This window comes from Cynocephalus volans, chromosome 6, assembly GCF_027409185.1.
Source record: "Cynocephalus volans isolate mCynVol1 chromosome 6, mCynVol1.pri, whole genome shotgun sequence".
Taxonomy (NCBI): Eukaryota; Metazoa; Chordata; class Mammalia; order Dermoptera; family Cynocephalidae; genus Cynocephalus; species Cynocephalus volans.
In genome coordinates, this window is record NC_084465.1 from 38,207,073 (window position 1) to 38,226,179 (window position 19,107).

The window sequence follows — 19,107 nt, forward strand, 5'->3', positions numbered from 1 at the left end:
AATACTCTAAAATGGATGAAGGCTAAGTCCCAGAACAGAATTAGAAGTACCTGCCAGGAGCGTGGCGCGAAGACTGCCGGGTTTTCACCTCTGGCGGCCTTAGGGTTGGCAGGAAGGGAGGAAAGGCGGAGGGTGCACGGAGGCGAGCTGCGCGCATCTACGCGCCTGCGCCGGAGGGCCCAAGGCCTGGGCGTTCGCGCGTCGCTCCTTCCCGCGCAACTCCTCACGCGCAGCCCTACGTGCGCTCCGCCACTGCGCAGGCGCTGGGCGAGGCGGTAGGCGCGCGGCGTGGTACGGGGCGTGCCAGGAACTACCTGGCTGGCATGGCGGCGGGCGAGCTTCGCGGCCTGGCAGTGGCCGGCGGAGGCGAGAGTAGCGAGAGCGAGGATGACGGCTGGGAGATTGGGTATTTCGACCGGGCACCTCAGGTAGCGGTGGAGGCCAAGTCTTTTCTCAGACTATCGGCCTTCCCTGGCCTTCGAAGGCGAGGAAACTTGTGGAAGAAACTTGCAAGGAAACAGCCTTGTGAAACTTCTTCCTTCCTCACCTGGTTTCTCTTTTTCCCAGTGGAAATAGGGGCGTTTGGACTTAAGTAAACCCGCAGTTCTCCTCTTGTTCTCCAACTGTGTTTTCCATGAGGTGCACTTCTTTAGGTTGTCGCTGTAGCTCTTCACTTGGGTTTGGACCCGTCATTACACATTTCCTTTAAAGATAATTTTAGATATGGATTCTTTACAAACGTTGGATGTTGGCCAAAACCGAAACAGTGTACTTAGCCACACATTATTGTTTCCTGGTGCAGTGGAAATGAAAATGTGTATAACAAAGATTTATTTTTAAACCTTTGGCTTTTTTAGAAATTAAAATCACCGTTACCCACTGAAGAGAAGAATGAAACATTTAAGAAAGCAATGAGCATTGGAGATATTTCATTGGTCGAGGAGCTCCTGGATTCTGGTGAGAGAGATCAGGGATAGTTTCAGCAGAAGACAAATTGTCTGAGTTCACAAGGGTTTCTTATTTTGAAAGGTTTGTGTTGCTTTTCTGATGGAAACACAGTGTTAATTTAACAGTTGTTCTACACATCATAGTTGACTCTGAGTTCTGTCTGCCTTTTCTTCCTCTACCTTCACACTTGGAATGCCACCCTAATTAACTTCCATCAGTTAGTCAGGTCTACTCTGACTAATGCTACCCCATCCTGATCATTCTAACTCTTCTCAGCTTTTACTTGGCTATAATAGTATGTTTCTCAAGAATTGCTTGCAGTTATGTACAATTTACTTATGTTCTTTCCCACTGCTGTGTTTTGTTTTGTTTTGGTGGAACGAGCACTGAGCTAGGAATCAGAATAAGTATCTAGATATTTGTTCCAGATTTATTGCCTACTCAGTGGGGTTCCCTGGGAAATTCATTTAAACTTCCAGAGCATCAACTTATTTATGTAAAACATTGTAATTCGGTCCTGGGTCCCACGATATTTTTCTGTGGTTAAATGAAATTTTTAAAAAATTAGTTTAACATACAAATGTAGATTGTTGATTATAATGATTGAAATTATCCAAAGGAGTAACAGGCGTTCACCATCTAGTTGTAAATACAAAGTGTTCACACACAAAATAATTAGATGAAATTTTATATGGCAAAATGTTTTTCTTTTGTGCTAGAGACAGAATAGTTTAGTGAAAAGTAAATCATTTTGGAAACAAGACAGATCGGGGTTTGATTACTAACCATGCAACTTGATGGCTCTGTAATCCTGACCAAGTTACCAAACCTTCCTAAGCTTCACTTTTGCCCTTTCTAAAATAAGGATGCATTATATGAAAGGGTTGCTGGGAAAGAGGAGAATTAAAATGAGAAAATACAGTGGTACTTCAAAAAGTTCATGGGAAAATGGAATTAAAAGATAATACCAATCTTTCTGTGAACTTTTTGAAGAGCCCTCTGAGAACATGTAGGCATTATGTAAATGTTAGTTGTTATTCTTGTAACAAATAAGGATCTACATGACTGTGGACAGACAGTGAAACCTGAGCTTGTAATTGAAGGATGAAATTGAATAAAATTTGAATAAGTGAAAATTTGAATAAGGAAGGAGGCCTGAATGCCTAATATAAGTATGTATAGTGTTCATAGTGTTGAATGGGGAGAATAGGCACAAATTTGTTTTAGAAATGAGAATTTGCCTTGGGAGTAGTGGAACTAGGTACAGTGAGGGCAACGAAGGATTAGGGCTTGATATGATTGATGGGCAAATGTGTGTTTTTCAGTTTCTTGAACAGTGCCTACTTCTGAGTAGGTATTTAGTCAACCATTTGAAATTTATTTTTAGTTACAGCAATTTTTAAGCTCATTTTAAAAAGCCTATCATAAATATGTTAGTGTAACTAAACAAATACCTCAACTTTGTTCCTACTCTTACCCCCATTACTGCTAATGTCTCATTTTCACAGGTAATTCCTGTTTTACGGTATTTTCTTCCAGAAGTGACTATTTAACTCTGTTTAAAAAGTTTTAATTTTTTGCCTTCCAAAGTCATCATTTTTTTTGAAACATATTTCTCCACCAATTGAAGACTTTAATTAAAAATGAAAGCACGCCTTGAGTCAGCCACTTTTAACAGTTTGAAGATGTCTCCAGTTTTTGTTATTCTACTATGTACTAACATTTTCAGTTCTCTTTAAATTATGAAAAATTTCAGACAGTCAGAAAGGTGTGGAGACTTTACCTTTTACCTCTGGAGATTACCACTCTTCTGTATTTGGTGTAAATCACTCCTATGACTACGTTTATACTTTCGCTATATATTTATGTATCCCTAAACAATTTAATGTTATTTGGAATGTTTTTGAGCTTTATAAATATACTTTGTTCATCCTTTTGAAACTTACCTTTTTTTTACATTATGCCTGAAACATACTAGGTGCTTAATAATTTAAGTATTGCAGGTAATGATTACTAAGAATTTTTATACTAAAATGCCACATTTGCTTCTCTTTTTCTTCACAGCTTTTCCTTTCTACATTTGCTGTTACAGTTTGAGCAGTGCTGTCAATAAGAAAAGAATAATGAGAAAACTGATCTTTTCTCTAATCTCATTCATATGCTTTCACTTGCAGCAGTTTAAAGAGGAAAATTTGTTGGAGAAGACAAGTTGGGCCAGCAGTATATGTATATACTAAGATGATTTAATGTTGTTTTCTCCCAGTGATTATCATGTACCTTATATCAAGTAAAGGTAGAAAATTGGCAACTGGATATATAGAGTCTGTTGACTTAGCGACTTAGTGTTTCTGCAGAAAAAAAGTGAGCCTCCCCTCCACCCTTGCAAGTTTGCATTCCCAGTCACATTCCCCCATGCCAGAAGCAAACACTTGATTTGGATCTTGTGTTCACCACTTTATTGTGTTCACCACCTTCTATCACATCTTCTGTGCTCCTCTCCAATCCTAGATCCAATCCTAGATCAGTTCAGCCATTTTTTTTTTCTTTTTTATATAACCAAATTAATCAGTGCTATTGGAGAAAATCAGATGATTCCAAGGATTTGTACCATTAATGATTTGAGGATTTTAAGGCCAGTTGACTCTTGTTCTTTCTTATTATCTGCCCCTTCCTGTCCCATCTGGATAGTGGCTATTTAAAACTATCCTACTCTTAAGGTCTGATAGCTCATCTGTGCCTCCATTATTCTATCTCATTGCTTGTCATTCATTTGTCCAAGGTAGAACTTGATAGTCATTTTTGATTTCTTTTCCATCACCCCTTCTCCTCAAAGTTATTTTAAATTCTGATGACCTTGCCTTTGAAATTCCTTCCCCTCTCTCTCTATTGCTCTTTTGTTTTCCTTCCTCTCTCTCCCCACTACCATTGTTCTGAATTTTATGTAGATTCCTAGCCTCATAACTAGACTCCCTTCCTCTTGTGCCATTCTCAACATGGTATTAATGTTGATTTTATAATATAGCTATAATGATATCTATCCATGTATCACAAAGTATAGTCTGCATTTCTTAACAGAACTTTCATAATCTAACCCTAACCTATCTTTTTAGCTTTATGTTTTATCAGTCACTCATGGGTAAATTTTGTGTCGGGAAGGAACTTAAGGGTGTCTTAGAGATATATGTGCTATTTGCAACCCTAGAGATGTATGATATTGCCTAGGGATAGTACTATGTATAGTACTTAAGGCATATTAAGGTGACAGTGGTTTTTTTATGGTGGTAGGGCTTTTAAAAGCATGTTTTTATATTGACAGGTATTGGTGTAGATTCCAGCTTTCTATATGGATGGACTCCCCTTATGTATGCTGCTAGTGTTGCCAATGTGGAGCTGGTTCGAGTCCTTTTGAATAGAGGAGCTAATGCAAGCTTTAATAAGGGTAAGTTGTTTGAGGTAACAATGGATTATTTACTATGATTCTTTGATTCCCGAGCAGCTATTATGCAAAGTGAAAAAAGATTTAAGCATCTCGAAAAAACCTTTCTATTAGTTATATTGTGTAAACAATATACAAAGTCAAATTAGAAATGACATAAATTTTCTTTCCAAAAAGATAGATTCCATTACATTGTTTTTATAATTGGCTATGTTACTATATATCTTTAACTTCTGCGCTAGAGTTTGGGATACTTTTAGAGGAAAAATGCATAGAAACATCAAAAGCTGCTAATTTTGTGGAAGATTACTTGAAAATTGGTCTGTGGAATTTTAAACTCAACTCTGAATGATGTCACTTTGTTGTTTCAAAGATAGTTTATTAAATCCATATGTTTCTTTGTTAAATAATTCATACTCAGTAATTTAATTATTCTTTAATCCAGTTTAATTATTATATTGAATTACTGATTACGTATTTTTAATATGTTTTCAGTAGGCAATTTAATTCAGTTCATAATTCAGGTATAGGTTTCATCTTAGAATTAATTTTCACATTAATTTCATAAAACTATTTTTATTCTGTTTTCTCATTTGTATATGTCACAAATTCCTGTCTTATCAGTAGTTTCATGTTTAATCTGCTGTGCTAGATTATGTCATTTAAAAGTATTACTCAATGAATGCTGTACTTAGGAATGAGATTTTTGAAAGTGTAGATAATATTCTGCTCAAAAAATTGATTAGTAGTTTTCTTTTTCTGCTTCTCTCTCCTTGTAATCAGGGGGATACCTACAGTTCTAAAACACTATATTTTTCAGAGAATGTACATATAAATTCTTTTATGTGTCCCACAATAGCCCCATTAGGTAAAGAGGGAAGGTATTAGCTTCATATCTATAAATTAAGTCTAGTAAGATATTGAGACATCACTGGAGTCACAGTTTATCAGGGACTGGAATCTTCATGCCATGTCAGTATTGAGCCACTAATGTAAACCATGGCTGTGGTGACCTATTTTGAATTCCCAAGTTCTTAATTGAGAAGCGATTTTTTGTTTGTTTTTAATCTACCCTGATCTTTGCTGATACCATAGGAGACAAGGGAAGAAGAGTTTTAAGAAATGGGGTGAGTTCAGAGAGATCAAGTAAAGAAGAACTGAGAAGAAGCCAATGGATGCAGCAGTAAGAGCAGTTTCAGTAGGATAGTTTGTTAGCCAGATTTCAGGAGTTGTCAAGTGGGTGAGAAGAATTGAAACCAGAGACCATCGATCATTGTTTTGTGGTCATGAGTTCAGCAAGGCAAAGTTTATTCAACCACAAACTGTTCAAATCCAGGCAGTGTGGCTACACAATCCATGTGCTTAACCACTTTCTGTTCTTTGGAAGAAATGAGGATGGGGAAGGAATATATTGTGGATATACTTTGGAAATTAAAAGGATTCATCCCTGATCTCATGCTTTGGTAAAGGGAGACATAAAGCTATCTCCTAAGAGTGAGAGATTTGGGAAGAGTTTATAGGATTTTCGAGTGCAATGAATATTTAGAATGTTTGGAAGAATAAAGAAGTCAGTTATAAACACTTCATGTGGTGGTTTTTCCTCACTTTTCTATTTGCTCTAGATAAGCTAACTATTTTGATAACTGCATGTTCTGCTCGTGGCACAGAGGAACGGATCTTGAAGTGTGTAGAACTACTACTTTCAAGAAATGCTGACCCAAATGTTGCTTGTAGGTAAGAGCCTTAGTGTCTGTTCAGAAATGTTGAGGATACTTCCCTTTGATTATGAGCCTGTTAAACATTTATTAAAAATCATTAACAATGTCTGTTTACTTGGCCCAATAGTTGATTAACAAAAATAGGTCATCAGGTCATGGTTCTAATTATGTAAGATTATCAAAGGAAGGAGATATCATGAAGGTAGGCTTTCAACTTTTAATTTTTACAAGAATGTCATAAGAATTTGGAATGAGAAGGAAAGGAGGACAGTAAACTATCATTTCCTCTGAATCATACGCTCGAAAGAATATGATGATTGAGCTTTAATAGTAAAGCCTCTTAATTTAGTGTTCTGTCTTTGTAATACTTAACAACTGAACAATTTTATACAAATACTAAGGAAATATATGAAAGTGTTTCCATTTTCCTAAGACATCACCAATTAATTAGGTAACAACATATATGTAATAGTGCCTAGATACATAGAAAATAAGCAGTAAATGTATCCTGCAACTGTTGAAATGTCAGTAATAATAAAAATGAATCAGATTGCTTCAGTCATCACATTGACTTCTCAGTCCATTTTCTGCTGTTATAACAGAATACCACAGACTGATTAATTTACAAAGAATAGGAGTTTATTTTGCTCATGGTTCTGGAGGCTGGGAAGTCTAAGAGCATGGTGCTGGCATCCCATGAGGGTCATCACATGGCAGAAGGGCAGAAGCAAACCCATGAAACAGAAAATGGGGCCAAACTCATCCTTTTATCAGGAACCCATTCCTGATAACCTTTTAAAGGCACCCCCACCAATACAATGGTAGTTAAATTTCAACTTGAATTTTGGAGGGGACATTCAAACCATAGCAAATTCCTTCTTCCACTCAATTTTCCTGGTAAATCTCTCTTTGTGTTTTATTTAATCTTCAAAATGAAGAGAGTAGGAAGTAGCCCATCCAACAGAAATATGTCCAGCATAAATAAAATTATTATTAGTTCAAATGATGATATAGTACCTAATATATAGAAATAATTATGCTTGAAGTCTTTTTTTTTTTTTTTTTTTAGAAGTTTTAGAAGTTTTTTACTTTAGTTTTTTCTATAGAAAAAAAAATTTTTGGAATTTTATCTTTATTATTTTTTTAATTATTTATTAAAACATTGTAATATTTATGGGGTACAGAGTATTGAGGATCTAATTGAACTCCAGTTTAAAAGTGTTCAAAGGGGAAGGTGGGAGGAGGGATAGTGAGAGGCTAGTTAATGGACACAGAATTACAGCTAGATAGAAGTTTAGTTTTATTAGAGGTTTTTTCCTGATTTAGTTTAATTTCTGTCATTCCTGGACAGCAGACTTGGAAGGTACTGTACAGCTATAGATAATTCCCAGGTCTTTGCTGAGCTAAAAATGATTTTGATCTAGTCGTAGCGGTTCTCAAGCAATATCTGTTTTGCCTCCCAAGGTACATTTGGCAATATCTGGAGACATTTTTTGGTTTTCACCACCTGAGAGATGCTACTGGTGTCTAGCAGATAGAGGTCAGGGTGCTGCTAAACATTCCACAGTGCATAGGATAGCTGCTCAAAATAATTACCAATCCCAAAATGCCAGTAGTGCCAGGGTTGAGAAACCCTGATCTAGTGTGAGAAAGGCCAAGGCTTATAGAATTGGATGATCAAGATTTAAACAAAGATAAAAAAAAAAGAATTGGTAAAGAAACTGCCTGCAAATTTTTAGCACATCCATTCATAGAATATATTGTCATATACGGTGTAATTCCTAGTTAGGTATAACTTGCATCTGGTTGTACCTTGGAATTGGGAAATGTGCTTCAGTAAACTTCTGTGAGTGCTGTAATTTTGATTTGCACCTTTAGAAGTAGTCTAAGACTTGCCTCTCTGGTTTCAATAGAAAACTGTTTTTTGCTGGTGCTCTTCAACTTTTTTTTTCTGGACTTCTTCTATGAGATGTTATAAGTAGTAAGGTCTTTACCTCCTCCTGTCCCAATCACTTACTATCTTGTAAACACACTGAAGGAGAAATCAAGCAAGCCAGTGTCATAGGTTCTAGACTATTCTGCCTCCTCAAGAACTAGAAGGTAATTTTTGGTTATATAAGGTAAATATGGAAAAACATCCCATTTGCATTCAGATGACACCAGGTTAGCATCTCATGCTAAAAACTATAAGGCAACCACATTATAAGGCAATTTCAAAAGTGAAAACCCTAGAAAAGCTGATGAATTTGAAAGAGCACAAGGTTTAGATTGATGTGTGTTAAACTAAAATAAATAATTTTACAGTATAATTGAAGAGAATAAAGCAATCTGTATTTAATTAATAGAGAAATAACCAGGAAAACGAGGGATGCAACTACTTTTTTTTTAATGTTCAAAGCATAAAACAATAAAATGATTTAATTGTGTTCTCTTGATAAACCCAAAAAGAGTATAAATCATGGCAATAGTGCTTTTTATGCTGCATATTTTATAAGAAGGATAACATGCTGTCAGTGTAAAAGAAAAAAGATTTCCAGGACTCAAGGAGAGGTCATGAGATTTGGGGGGAATTTTATAGATAACTCATTAGCAGTGACCAAAATAGAAACCTATTAGAAGATTGGGAGTTTTAGTTTCTTTTAATTACAAAAGTGTCAAAAGATACCAGGGATATATCAGGGAACCACTATCCAAATGTCAAGGAAAAAAACAGATCTTTAGATGAATTTACTTTCAAGCTGTTAATATTGCCTCTTTGAGCAATTCTTTTGCTGAGAAAAATTACCTCTCAAGAAAAAGAGCACAGAGGAAGAGTCGGCCATAAAACTTATAAATGGATAGTTTTTGTGAAAGCTAGATGGCCACATACTTGTTAGTTACAAAGGAAGTTGGCCTCTAACTTTTTTTTTGCAAACTAAAATGGTATCAATAATCTTGTCTCATTAAGTGAAAGTAATAGCAAAGTGGTAGAGATCAGATACCTCTAAGCTAGAGACTAAAGTAGCATGGAAGCTCTTCTCCATTCTGTGGAAACAGCTTAAAAGATGGATCTTAGTTTGTAGATAAAATGGAAAAAAGGAAAGGAGGGATGTACTTATAATAGGAGCAGGAAGATAATTCTAGGGGTTTATAGATCTTGTTATGAAAGTGAGTCACTTGAATCAAATCGCTTGGTTCTTTTTGCACTAAAATTGGGTGGCTGTAAGAATAAAAATTAAAAGGAAACTTGAATTCCTTGTCTTATTAATTAGAAGCCTTTCTGAGTGGTACTGAAGGAATTTTGTAATAGTTTAAGATTTTAAATTGTGTATAACTTGCATACAGCGAAATACTCAGATTTTCACTGTACAGTTAGATTGGTTTTGGCAAATGCATACATTCATGTAACTTGTACCCCAAGACAGAACATTTTTGTCACTCCAGAAATCCCCTGTGTCCCTTCCCAGTCAAATCCCCCCAGTGCCAGAAGCAGCCATGTGATTTGGATCTTGTTTCTACCACTATACATCATATTTTTCTATTCTAGAATGTCACATAAATAAAATTATAGTGTCTTTTTGTGTCTGATTTCTTTCTGAGGATAATGAATTTTAAGATTCATCCATGTTGTGTGTATCAGTAGTTTACTTTTTATTGCTAAGTAGTATTTTATTGTATAAATATTCTGTAATAATTGTAATAGATGTAATGAAGTCTTTATGGCCTGACATGAATAGCTGACCAAATAAGGCAGAAAACTGATTGGTTTGGAAATTGAAAGAAAAGGCAAAATAGTATATAAAAAGACTGTAAAGTTGTTAGAAGACTTCAGCAGTCAGAATTGAAAGTATTTTAAGGCTCTATGCTAAGGTAGCGTGAGTGCTGACAACATAATATGTGTTTTTCTATCCCTTGGTCCCTAAACAGAGACAAACACCTTGCATCAGTCTTGCAGTTAGCATTGGCTATCCTCTCCTTTATTTTACATACTGAATCACTTATTGGGAAATCGTGTTTGGTAGTGGTTGTGGTTGTTGTGATTCGTTTTGCTTCAGCAAGCCATTTGTGCATATGTGCTGAACATTAATATCAGTAAGTGCTCTCATTTTTTTTTTTCAGTATTTTTTTTTTTTTTTTTTTACTTCTTTAGGCATTCTAGTTCATTGTTAGGTATTTTTTCTTTCTGGTTTTATTTATTTTTTTAGCTGCTTGGAATCCTTACATGGATTGTTTTCTTTGTTGGTTCATGGAGTTCAGATCTGGTTGTCAGTATATGATAAATGGTAGAGATCTTTTAGGTGGTAGAAATTAAGGTATTCTGTCTTCATTGTCCTTTGGAAGTCTTTTTGCTTTTTGGTCTCTCTGTTTGCTTTTAGACACCGAGGGAAGGCAGGGAAAACTGACCCACCCATTCAGCAAATTCTTAGCATCAGAGGACTTAAAAGTAATCTTATTGGAGTTTCCCATTGTTTCACAGACCTGTGAATTCTGACCTTTTCCCATAGTCTACAGCTTGCTTGCCCTTTTTTTCCCCCCTGAGTTCTGAAAGTGTTCTTCAGTTATTCAGTCACCTATTTGTTGGGTCCATGAAGGAGAAAGCTCTTCACCAGTTCTCCCTCAGAGAAGCCTAAGAAAAACCTTAACACTTTTGGGAGTTGGGCTTTTTTTTTTTTTTTTTTTTTTCCATTAAACAAATGAAATTTTTATCACTCGATGGTGAGCATTTAATAATATTCAAATTTATTATATAATAGATTAAAACAGCAATTCTCATCTCCTTCCAAGTTTATGTTGTTCTCTAATTTTATATGTAAATATATGTTCAAATCTGCTAATAACATTTTGATTCCTGGGAAAAAGTGTTTTTTGCAAAAATTTCTTAGCTTCTTCCAACATTTCTTCTGTTTCATCTTGTAAATGGCTAATGAAAAAGAAAACCTCAATTTAATGTGATATTAAGGTGTCTCCATTTGCCATCATGATATCATAACTATCATCTTCAAAATTTTGGATTGGTGCCTCTGTTCTAGAAAAGTCTTATCTATTATCTCTCCACATATTACCTCTGCCCTGTTCTTTACTCTCTTTCTGGGCCTCTGAGTGTATAGCAGTCCCCCCTTATCCATGGCTTCGCTTTTCATGGTTTCAGTTACCTACTGTCAACCCCATTCCAAAAATATTACATGGAAGATTCCAGAAGCAATTCATGATTTTTATTTTTTTTATTTTTTATTTATTTTTATTTTTATTTATTATTATTTTTTTTTAAATTTTATTTTGTCGATATACATGGTGGCTGATTATTGCTCCCCCTCACCAAAACCTCCCTCCCTTCTCCCTCCCCCCTCCCCCCAACAATGTCCTTTCTGTTTGCTTGTCGTATCAACTTCAAGTAATTGTGGTTGTTATATCTTCTTCCCCCCCTCCCGGTTTTGTGTGTGTGTGTGTGTGTGTGTGTGTGTGTGTGTGTGTGTGTGTGTGTGTGTGTGTGTGTGTGTGTGTGTGTGTGTGTGTGTGTGAATTTATATATTAATTTTTAGCTCCCACCAATAAGAGAGAACATGTGGTATTTCTCTTTCTGTGCCTGACTTGTTTCACTTAATATAATTCTCTCGAGGTCCATCCATGTTGTTGCAAATGGCAGTATTTCATTCGTTTTTATAGCTGAGTAGTACTCCATTGTGTAGATGTACCACATTTTCCGTATCCACTCATCTGATGATGGACATTTGGGCTGGTTCCAACTCTTGGCTATTGTAAAGAGTGCTGCGATGAACATTGGGGAACAGGTATACCTTCGACTTGATGATTTCCATTCCTCTGGGTATATTCCCAACAGTGGGATAGCTGGGTCGTATGGTAGATCTATCTGCAATTGTTTGAGGAACCTCCATACCATTTTCCATAGAGGCTGCACCATTGTGCAGTCCCACCAACAATTCATGATTTTTAAATTGCACATCATTGTGAGTAGCATGATGAAATATCACATGGTTGTGCTCCATCCTTCTCGGAATGTGAATCATCCGTTTGTCCAGTACATCCACACTGTCTTTATATGATACCTACCCCTAGTCACTTAGTAGCTGCTGGATTATCAGATCGACTGTTGAGGTGTCTCAGTGCTTCTATTCAAGTAACCCTTATTTTACTTTATAATGGCACCAAAGTGCAAGAGTAGTGATGGTGGCAATTCAGATATGCCAAAGAGAAGTTGTAAAATGCTTCCTTTAAGTGAAAAGGTGAAAGTTCTTGACTTAAGGAAAGAAAAAAATCATACGCTGAGGTTGCTAAGATCTATGGAATGAATTTTCTGAAATTGTGAAGAATGAAAAAGGAATTCATGCTAGTTTTGCTTTCGCGCCTAAAACTGCAAAAGTTATGGCCACAGTGTGTGATAAGTGCTTAGTTAAGATGGAAATGGCATTTTATTTGTAGGTGGAAGACATGAACAGAAACATGTTCCAGCTGACAGCAGTTAGGTTCAGTACTATCTGCAGTTTCAGGTATCCACGGAGGGTCTTGGAACATATTCCCCGTGGATAAGGGGGGAGTGCTGTGTATCCATTAGACCTTCTCACTTTATCCTCAGTATTGTTATTTTTCCGTCTTTTTGTCTCACTGCCACATTCTGGATAATAGCTTCTGATCTGTCTTCTAAGTCAGTAAATCTCACTTCACCATCTAATCTATTGTTAAATTCATTGATTGAGTTCCTAATCTTAGTTACTGTTTTTATTTCTAGAACTCATGTTTGATTCTTTTTAAAATTGTCATGTCACTTTTTATAGTTTCTTGTTCCCTGAAAATATTTTTAAGGCCTAAACTAAAACTTCTTTAATATGGTAAACATACCATTTAGATGGAACAGTTACAATATCTGAAATCTTGGGTTTGTTTCTGTTAGCAGTGTTTCTCATGCTTCTCATTTATGACTAGGTGGTGGTCATTAGATTTAAAAACTTATTTGTAGGAATAATATCAGACCATCAGAGGAGACTTTGTGTATTTATTAATGATGCGTGGGACACTATCAGTCTAGGACTCACAATCTTAAATTCAGAGTTGAGGTTCCCTGGACCATTTTGGGGGTATAAACATGAAGAGCTGGTTTATTTCTGGTTTATCCTTAGCCCTGGAGGTATAGTCCTTTGAGTCCAAGGTTAGTGTGCCTTTAATATGGTTTATCAAACTCTCTACCTTGGATAGGCCCAAGGCTTTGAATTCTTTTCATCTTGATGTTCAAGGCCACCAAAGCACAGCTTATTTTCCCATTAAGTTCTTCTGACTGCCAAATGCCCTTATGGAAGAATGTTAAGTTTACCTCTCTGGTATTTTGCCCTCTAGATTTTGGTTCAATAATTCCTTGATCTCTTAGTTCTTCAGTTTTTAAGAAATTTAAAAAAATTTTTCATCCAGCTATTTTAGATGCCTTTACAATTTGGGCCCAAATTATGTAACTTACCATTACTAGAAGTAGAAATTAGCATCTTCTAAATATTTTAATTTTGTTTATCTATACTTGTTTTTGTGTTAGCTCTGTAATTCTTTGCTTTTCATGAAAACCTCTTTTTTAAATCTTTTTAAAAATAGCTTTGAGAATAACATTGATTTGATATTTCATGAACAGCTTTCCATAATAGTAGATACAGATCTACCTTGTTCTTTTCTTTTTATTTTTTTTTTCTTTTTATTTTTTATTCTTGTTAGTTTCCCTCCTGTGGGACTAATGGTAAAGAACTGACAACTTGAAAGCCATTTTTAAATGAACTCTCTAGGACACAAATCACATCTTATGTTTCTCTTGGATCTTGCTACTAACGGCACTTAGCACAGTGTACTATGTCTAGCAAATGTGGAAATTGAATACAGGTTTATTTATTTTGGCTTTCGAATTTGAGTTTGGGAGGTTAGCTTTTTAATTTTGTTTTAAAATGGAATGTTTACTGAATGTTTGCTACTAGGCACTGTGTTAATTGCTTTTAAAAATGTTGTCTGCGTAATCCTTACAACTTGATGATAGATAGTATGTAATTTTTTACAGAACAGAAAATTGGTGCCTTTGAATGTAGCAGAGATTTGATAAGGATATTTACAACAGTTTAATGTGCACAGGATCTACCAGTACAATGCGTTTATATTCCCCATCTTATCCACATTTAGGAGTTTTCAACACAAATGAGTTTAAGTACCATAAGTTTTCTAATTGTTGCAAAACATGTTTGTATCAAACTGCTTTATATCTTGGGGATTTTTTTTTTCTCTTTCCCTGAATTATATGTAGTTAAATATTTTGAATTAAAAAGTCCACAAACTGTAAAGGGAAGCATGTGTACAAAAAAATGTTATCACTTCAATTTAGCTTAGTCATATTTCAGCCTGAAAACAAGGCCTTCGAACAAATTAAATGGAACTTGATATCTGTGCCATAGTATGTAATTAACATTCCTTATTTTCTTTTTATGTTGATAGTGTAGTAAAAAATGATATTATAAGTTAGTAAAGTACAGAAGGTCTATATTAGATTACTGGATACATGACAAAATTTAAAACCTTCCTCAATTTAGCTTTAAATTTTCAGTTGACATTTTTATTGTTAGAGTAAGCTTTTAAAAAGTATATGTAATTAACATTACTGGTTTTAGAAGTTGTGGAGTTTTTTTTCCTCCCAGTCTGCTGAAATCTTTTCTTATATTAAAAAAAGGATATATTTTCTTTACATTTAGAAAGCAATTTTTCTGGCAAAGAATTTTGTTATATTCAGATTGCTTAGTGATGAGATAAGGGTTTTGTAAAGTGATGTGGCATTTTAATTTCAATAGATGTTTTATTACCATTGATAAGACAGCACACATTAACTAATGCTCAAGGTTTTGACGTAATCATCGTGTGATTGTTAACTTATTGAATGTTATTGCATGTTTTAATAGACAGAAGATACCCTGGGAAAAATGTTTTCTTTCTCAGAATATAAATTTAGTTGTAAATGTCACTGGAGCAGTTTGGTAGATTAAAGCAGAATTCTGGCTTACAATATTAACTTGTTTTCTAGTTGTAAGTAAATATGTGACATATCTTTGCTCTGAAAACATAGGCTTAAGTCACAAAAATATTCTTTCAGAAAGAATTTTTAAACATAGATTATTTAGGAAACACGACTAGAAATTGTCGTTTATTTTGTGATTTTTTTCCTAACCTCTTAAACCTATAAGTTAAGAATCAATACCTTTGTCATACAGTATTAAAATAATATAGAAGTCCATGTGGTAAATCATAAGTCTTCCTTGGCAAAAGAAATTCCTTAAATTCTCTGCCTCAAAGGTAGCCACTTTAAGTAGCTTAGTCAATGTTTCCAGTCCTGGGTTTATTTTTTGTTTTTTTTTTTTAATTAAATACAAATACACACACACACATACCTTTTTTCACTTAAAAATTTGTATGGGATCTTTCCTTGTCACTATTTAATAAGTTTACTTCAATTTAATTGCTGTATAGTATATTCCTTCTTATTAATGTATTGTAATGTACTGAAACATTACCGTGTAAATGACAATTAGGTTGTCTGTAATTTTTACATTCTTGTGTCCTGTGGTGGTTAAGAGTACTATCTTACCAACCAGACTGCCAAGGTATGAATCCTAGCTTTATCAGTTAGTGGCTGTGTAATTTGGGCAAGTTATTCCTCTTTTCAGTTTAATTTTTATAATATAGAAACAAAAATATCACTCACATCATAAAGTTGTTTTGTGCTTAGAACAGTGCCTAGCCACAGAGCAAGCACTCAAATGTTTGCCGTTAACAGTAATGATAATATTTTTTATGCACATTAATTCTGTAGAACACATGTAGAAGTAGAACTGCTCAAAAAGTTTGCACATTTAAAATCTTGCAAGTTCCATCCTAAATGTACTCCAACAAGTTTTTTCCCAGTTTACATTTGTAACCCATGTGAGAGAGCATCCATTCTTTTGCATCCTTGCTGACATATTAGGCTTTGTGGTTTTAACAACCTGATGGATAAAAAAATGAGCATGTTATAGTGTGGCTGTTATTTTTCTGATTTTAATTACTTTGAACATCTTTCCTTATGTTATTGGCCTTTTATATAGTTTTTATAAATTGCCTGACCATATCTTATGCTCATCTTTTTGTTTACCTCTCTTTTCCTTATGTACAATGGGAACAGATTTTATCTTTGTCAGCAGTTTTACATGTATGGAAACAGTGACAAATATCTTAGTGTTACCTTATGTATTTAAGGCATTATACTAATATTGCTATTCATATACCTGGAGACCTACCTGGTCCTTTTGAAAGCACAAAATGGAGAGGATAGAGGTGAGAAAACTAGTTGATGAAAAGCTCTTGACACTAATTTTTCAAAACACATGCATAGAAACCAAGCTGGGGATGAGGGAGACCCTTCCAAATTCTAATTTGACTTTTTCTTTTTAGTATCTAGCACATGGTAGGAAATTACTGTTTGTAGATTGAACTCAATTCTCCATCAAATAGACTACCTTTTGATAAGTCTCATTGATTATAACATGTAGTGTATGCTGATTAGGTTATAATTATTCCACTGCCTTATTGTAAAATTAGCCCATTTGAGAATTTGACTTTTTGTCTTTTGTTATATTTTAAATTCTAAATATGAAATGAAAACTCAGTAGCTTTTGTATTAAAAAGTGATTTTTTTTCTCCCTCTTAGATCTTTCAGAAGAAAACTTTCCTGTACCCTGTGTAATGATTAAAGTCATTGCAGGTTACTGAAAGAATTCCTTTCAAGAGATAGGAACTTTTCTATTCTAGTAAGATCAATTTCCTGAAGAACTAACAGGTGATGGCAGGGAACTAGTGTATGAGTTTATAAGTTATTGCTTATAAATTATCTAACTTTAGTGCATTGGTTTTCAACAGTGTAATGATAATCAGAAGTTCTCATTGAGAATCAGAAAAAAAAATCTCAACTAAAGATATTTTTCCTTTATTTGTAAGTTTTTACGTTGTCTAACCTGTGTTTTATTATTGTAAGATTTTATTATGATGTAATAATTTTCACTGGTAAAAGTCATAATTTTCACTGTTAAAATTAAGCAAAAAATGTATTTTGAGGGGGCTGGCCAGTTAGCTCAGTTGATTACAGAGTATTATAACACCAAGGCTGAGGGTTCAGATCCCCAGATTGGTCAGCCACCAAAAAAAAAAAAAGTATTTAGAGTTACCCTATTAAGAAAAAATTGAAAATTATTTATTTGTGAGGTGTCTTGGAATCAGAAGTTCATTTCCTAAGTTCGGTTACTTACCAGCTTCATGATCTTGGCAAACATCTCAAACCCTCTGAACTTCTATTTCATATCTATGGAGTAAGACAAGAAAGAAAACTTGTTTTAGTTATTTTGCTGGGTTCTTTTGACAGTCAGATGAGATATCATGTAAAAGTGCTTTATAAAGTGTTGGATATAAATAACAAGTGTTTTTTTTAATGATGCCATTAAAGTATTGTACTTTATTTTTTAGTTATAACTTTTAATGCTAAGCAGATATGAGGAGTACCTATTAATAATTATGGATAGCAGGTTTTCAGGGAAATACTAGAAATAAATCATCTACTTATAAAACTTATGCACAAGGTATGTTTTATGCAAAATTATAGAAAGCAGTATTTATATTATAGTAAATGTGTAACTCCAGAATGATTAATGAAAATTGCACATATTCTTAAAGCAGGCATCAGGATTGTTAACAAGCAAAGTCATCAATGTGATCGTCATCCATTCTTTAATTGTAAGTTAAACATATGTTTTCTAGTTGAGAGAGGAAATATATTTTTTTTTACTGGAAGCCTCACTTGGATTTGTTTAACTCCTCTTTTTAATCTTTTATGGAGAGGAGGTAGTGAAGCTTCTGATTTCACAAAATATAGCAAAAATATTTGTTTTCATTTGAGTGTTTTAGCTCACATACAGATTTGTTTTCAATTTTTGCTAAATTCCATGCAGCCTGGTAGTTTTTCAAATAACTAGCAAGGACCTCCCTAATTTGTATGTTATTCATTTATTAAATAGATAATAGCGTCATGAAATCTTGGAATTTCTCATATCAGTACTAAAGTATGAATGTGTTCTTCCTGAACACATAGTTGAATTGATTATTCTTTATCCCTTGTGTTTTGACTGGCTAAAAGATTTTATTTAAAATAAAGCAAGAGACTTCTGATATTTTGTTATATTTTAAGTGATAATTTGTAAAAGACCACTAATTTAAAGCAGAATTTTTTGCTAATATGTTTAACTTTTAAGTATTAGAATTCTGAATAATCAAAACAAATATTTTTTTAATTCATATAGTCTTTAAAGAGCCATGTTTTGCGTAATTATCCTAATTTTGCTTTAAATATGTTTTAAATAAAATAATACAGTGTGGTTAAAGATCCCTTTATATTCTTCCCAATCATATTCCCTTCCCTTCTTTCTTTCCTATATGCAACACAGTCTTGTAATTTGTGTGTATTTTTCCTGCCCAAGTTAAATCATCCAACTGTATATACATACATATAATCATCTATCCAGCTGTAAACATTATATAATACTTATCATATTTTTTATTTCACTTGTTGAGATCTGATTTACAAAGTGAAATGCATAGATCCTAAGTATACAGTTTGGATTATGACAAATGTATATATCCATGCATATTAGTCCACTTTTTGTTGTTCTGTTATAACAATACCTGAAACTAGGTCATTTATAAGAAAATGAAATTTAAGTTTTGGAGGCTGGGAAGTCCAAGATCCAGGGAGCACATGTGGTGAAGGCCTTCTTCTTGGTAGGAACTTTCTACAGAGTCCTATGGCAGTGTAGGATATCACATGGCGAGGAGGGAAAGAGCACTTTTATATGCTTACTTGCTCTCCTTATAAAGCCACTGGAGCCACTCTCTGATAATTAGAAGGTTGGAACATTCAGCCATACCCCCTGACCTTCAGGGAGGGGAGGGAGGCCAGAGATTCAGGTAAACACTAAT

The 19,107-nt window shown here is 34.4% G+C and overlaps 1 protein-coding gene across 1 annotated transcript in view; it reads left to right on the forward strand.

Moving 5' to 3' along the window:
- The first annotated feature begins 323 nt into the window (after positions 1–323).
- Positions 324–19,107, forward strand: part of ASZ1 (ankyrin repeat, SAM and basic leucine zipper domain containing 1) — a 62,238-nt gene continuing 43,454 nt past the window's right edge. The window contains exons 1-4 of the mRNA XM_063100085.1: positions 324–428; positions 858–957; positions 4,265–4,387; positions 6,007–6,118. Coding sequence (XP_062956155.1) covers positions 324–428; positions 858–957; positions 4,265–4,387; positions 6,007–6,118 — 440 coding nt within the window. The remainder of the gene's footprint in view (positions 429–857; positions 958–4,264; positions 4,388–6,006; positions 6,119–19,107) is intronic.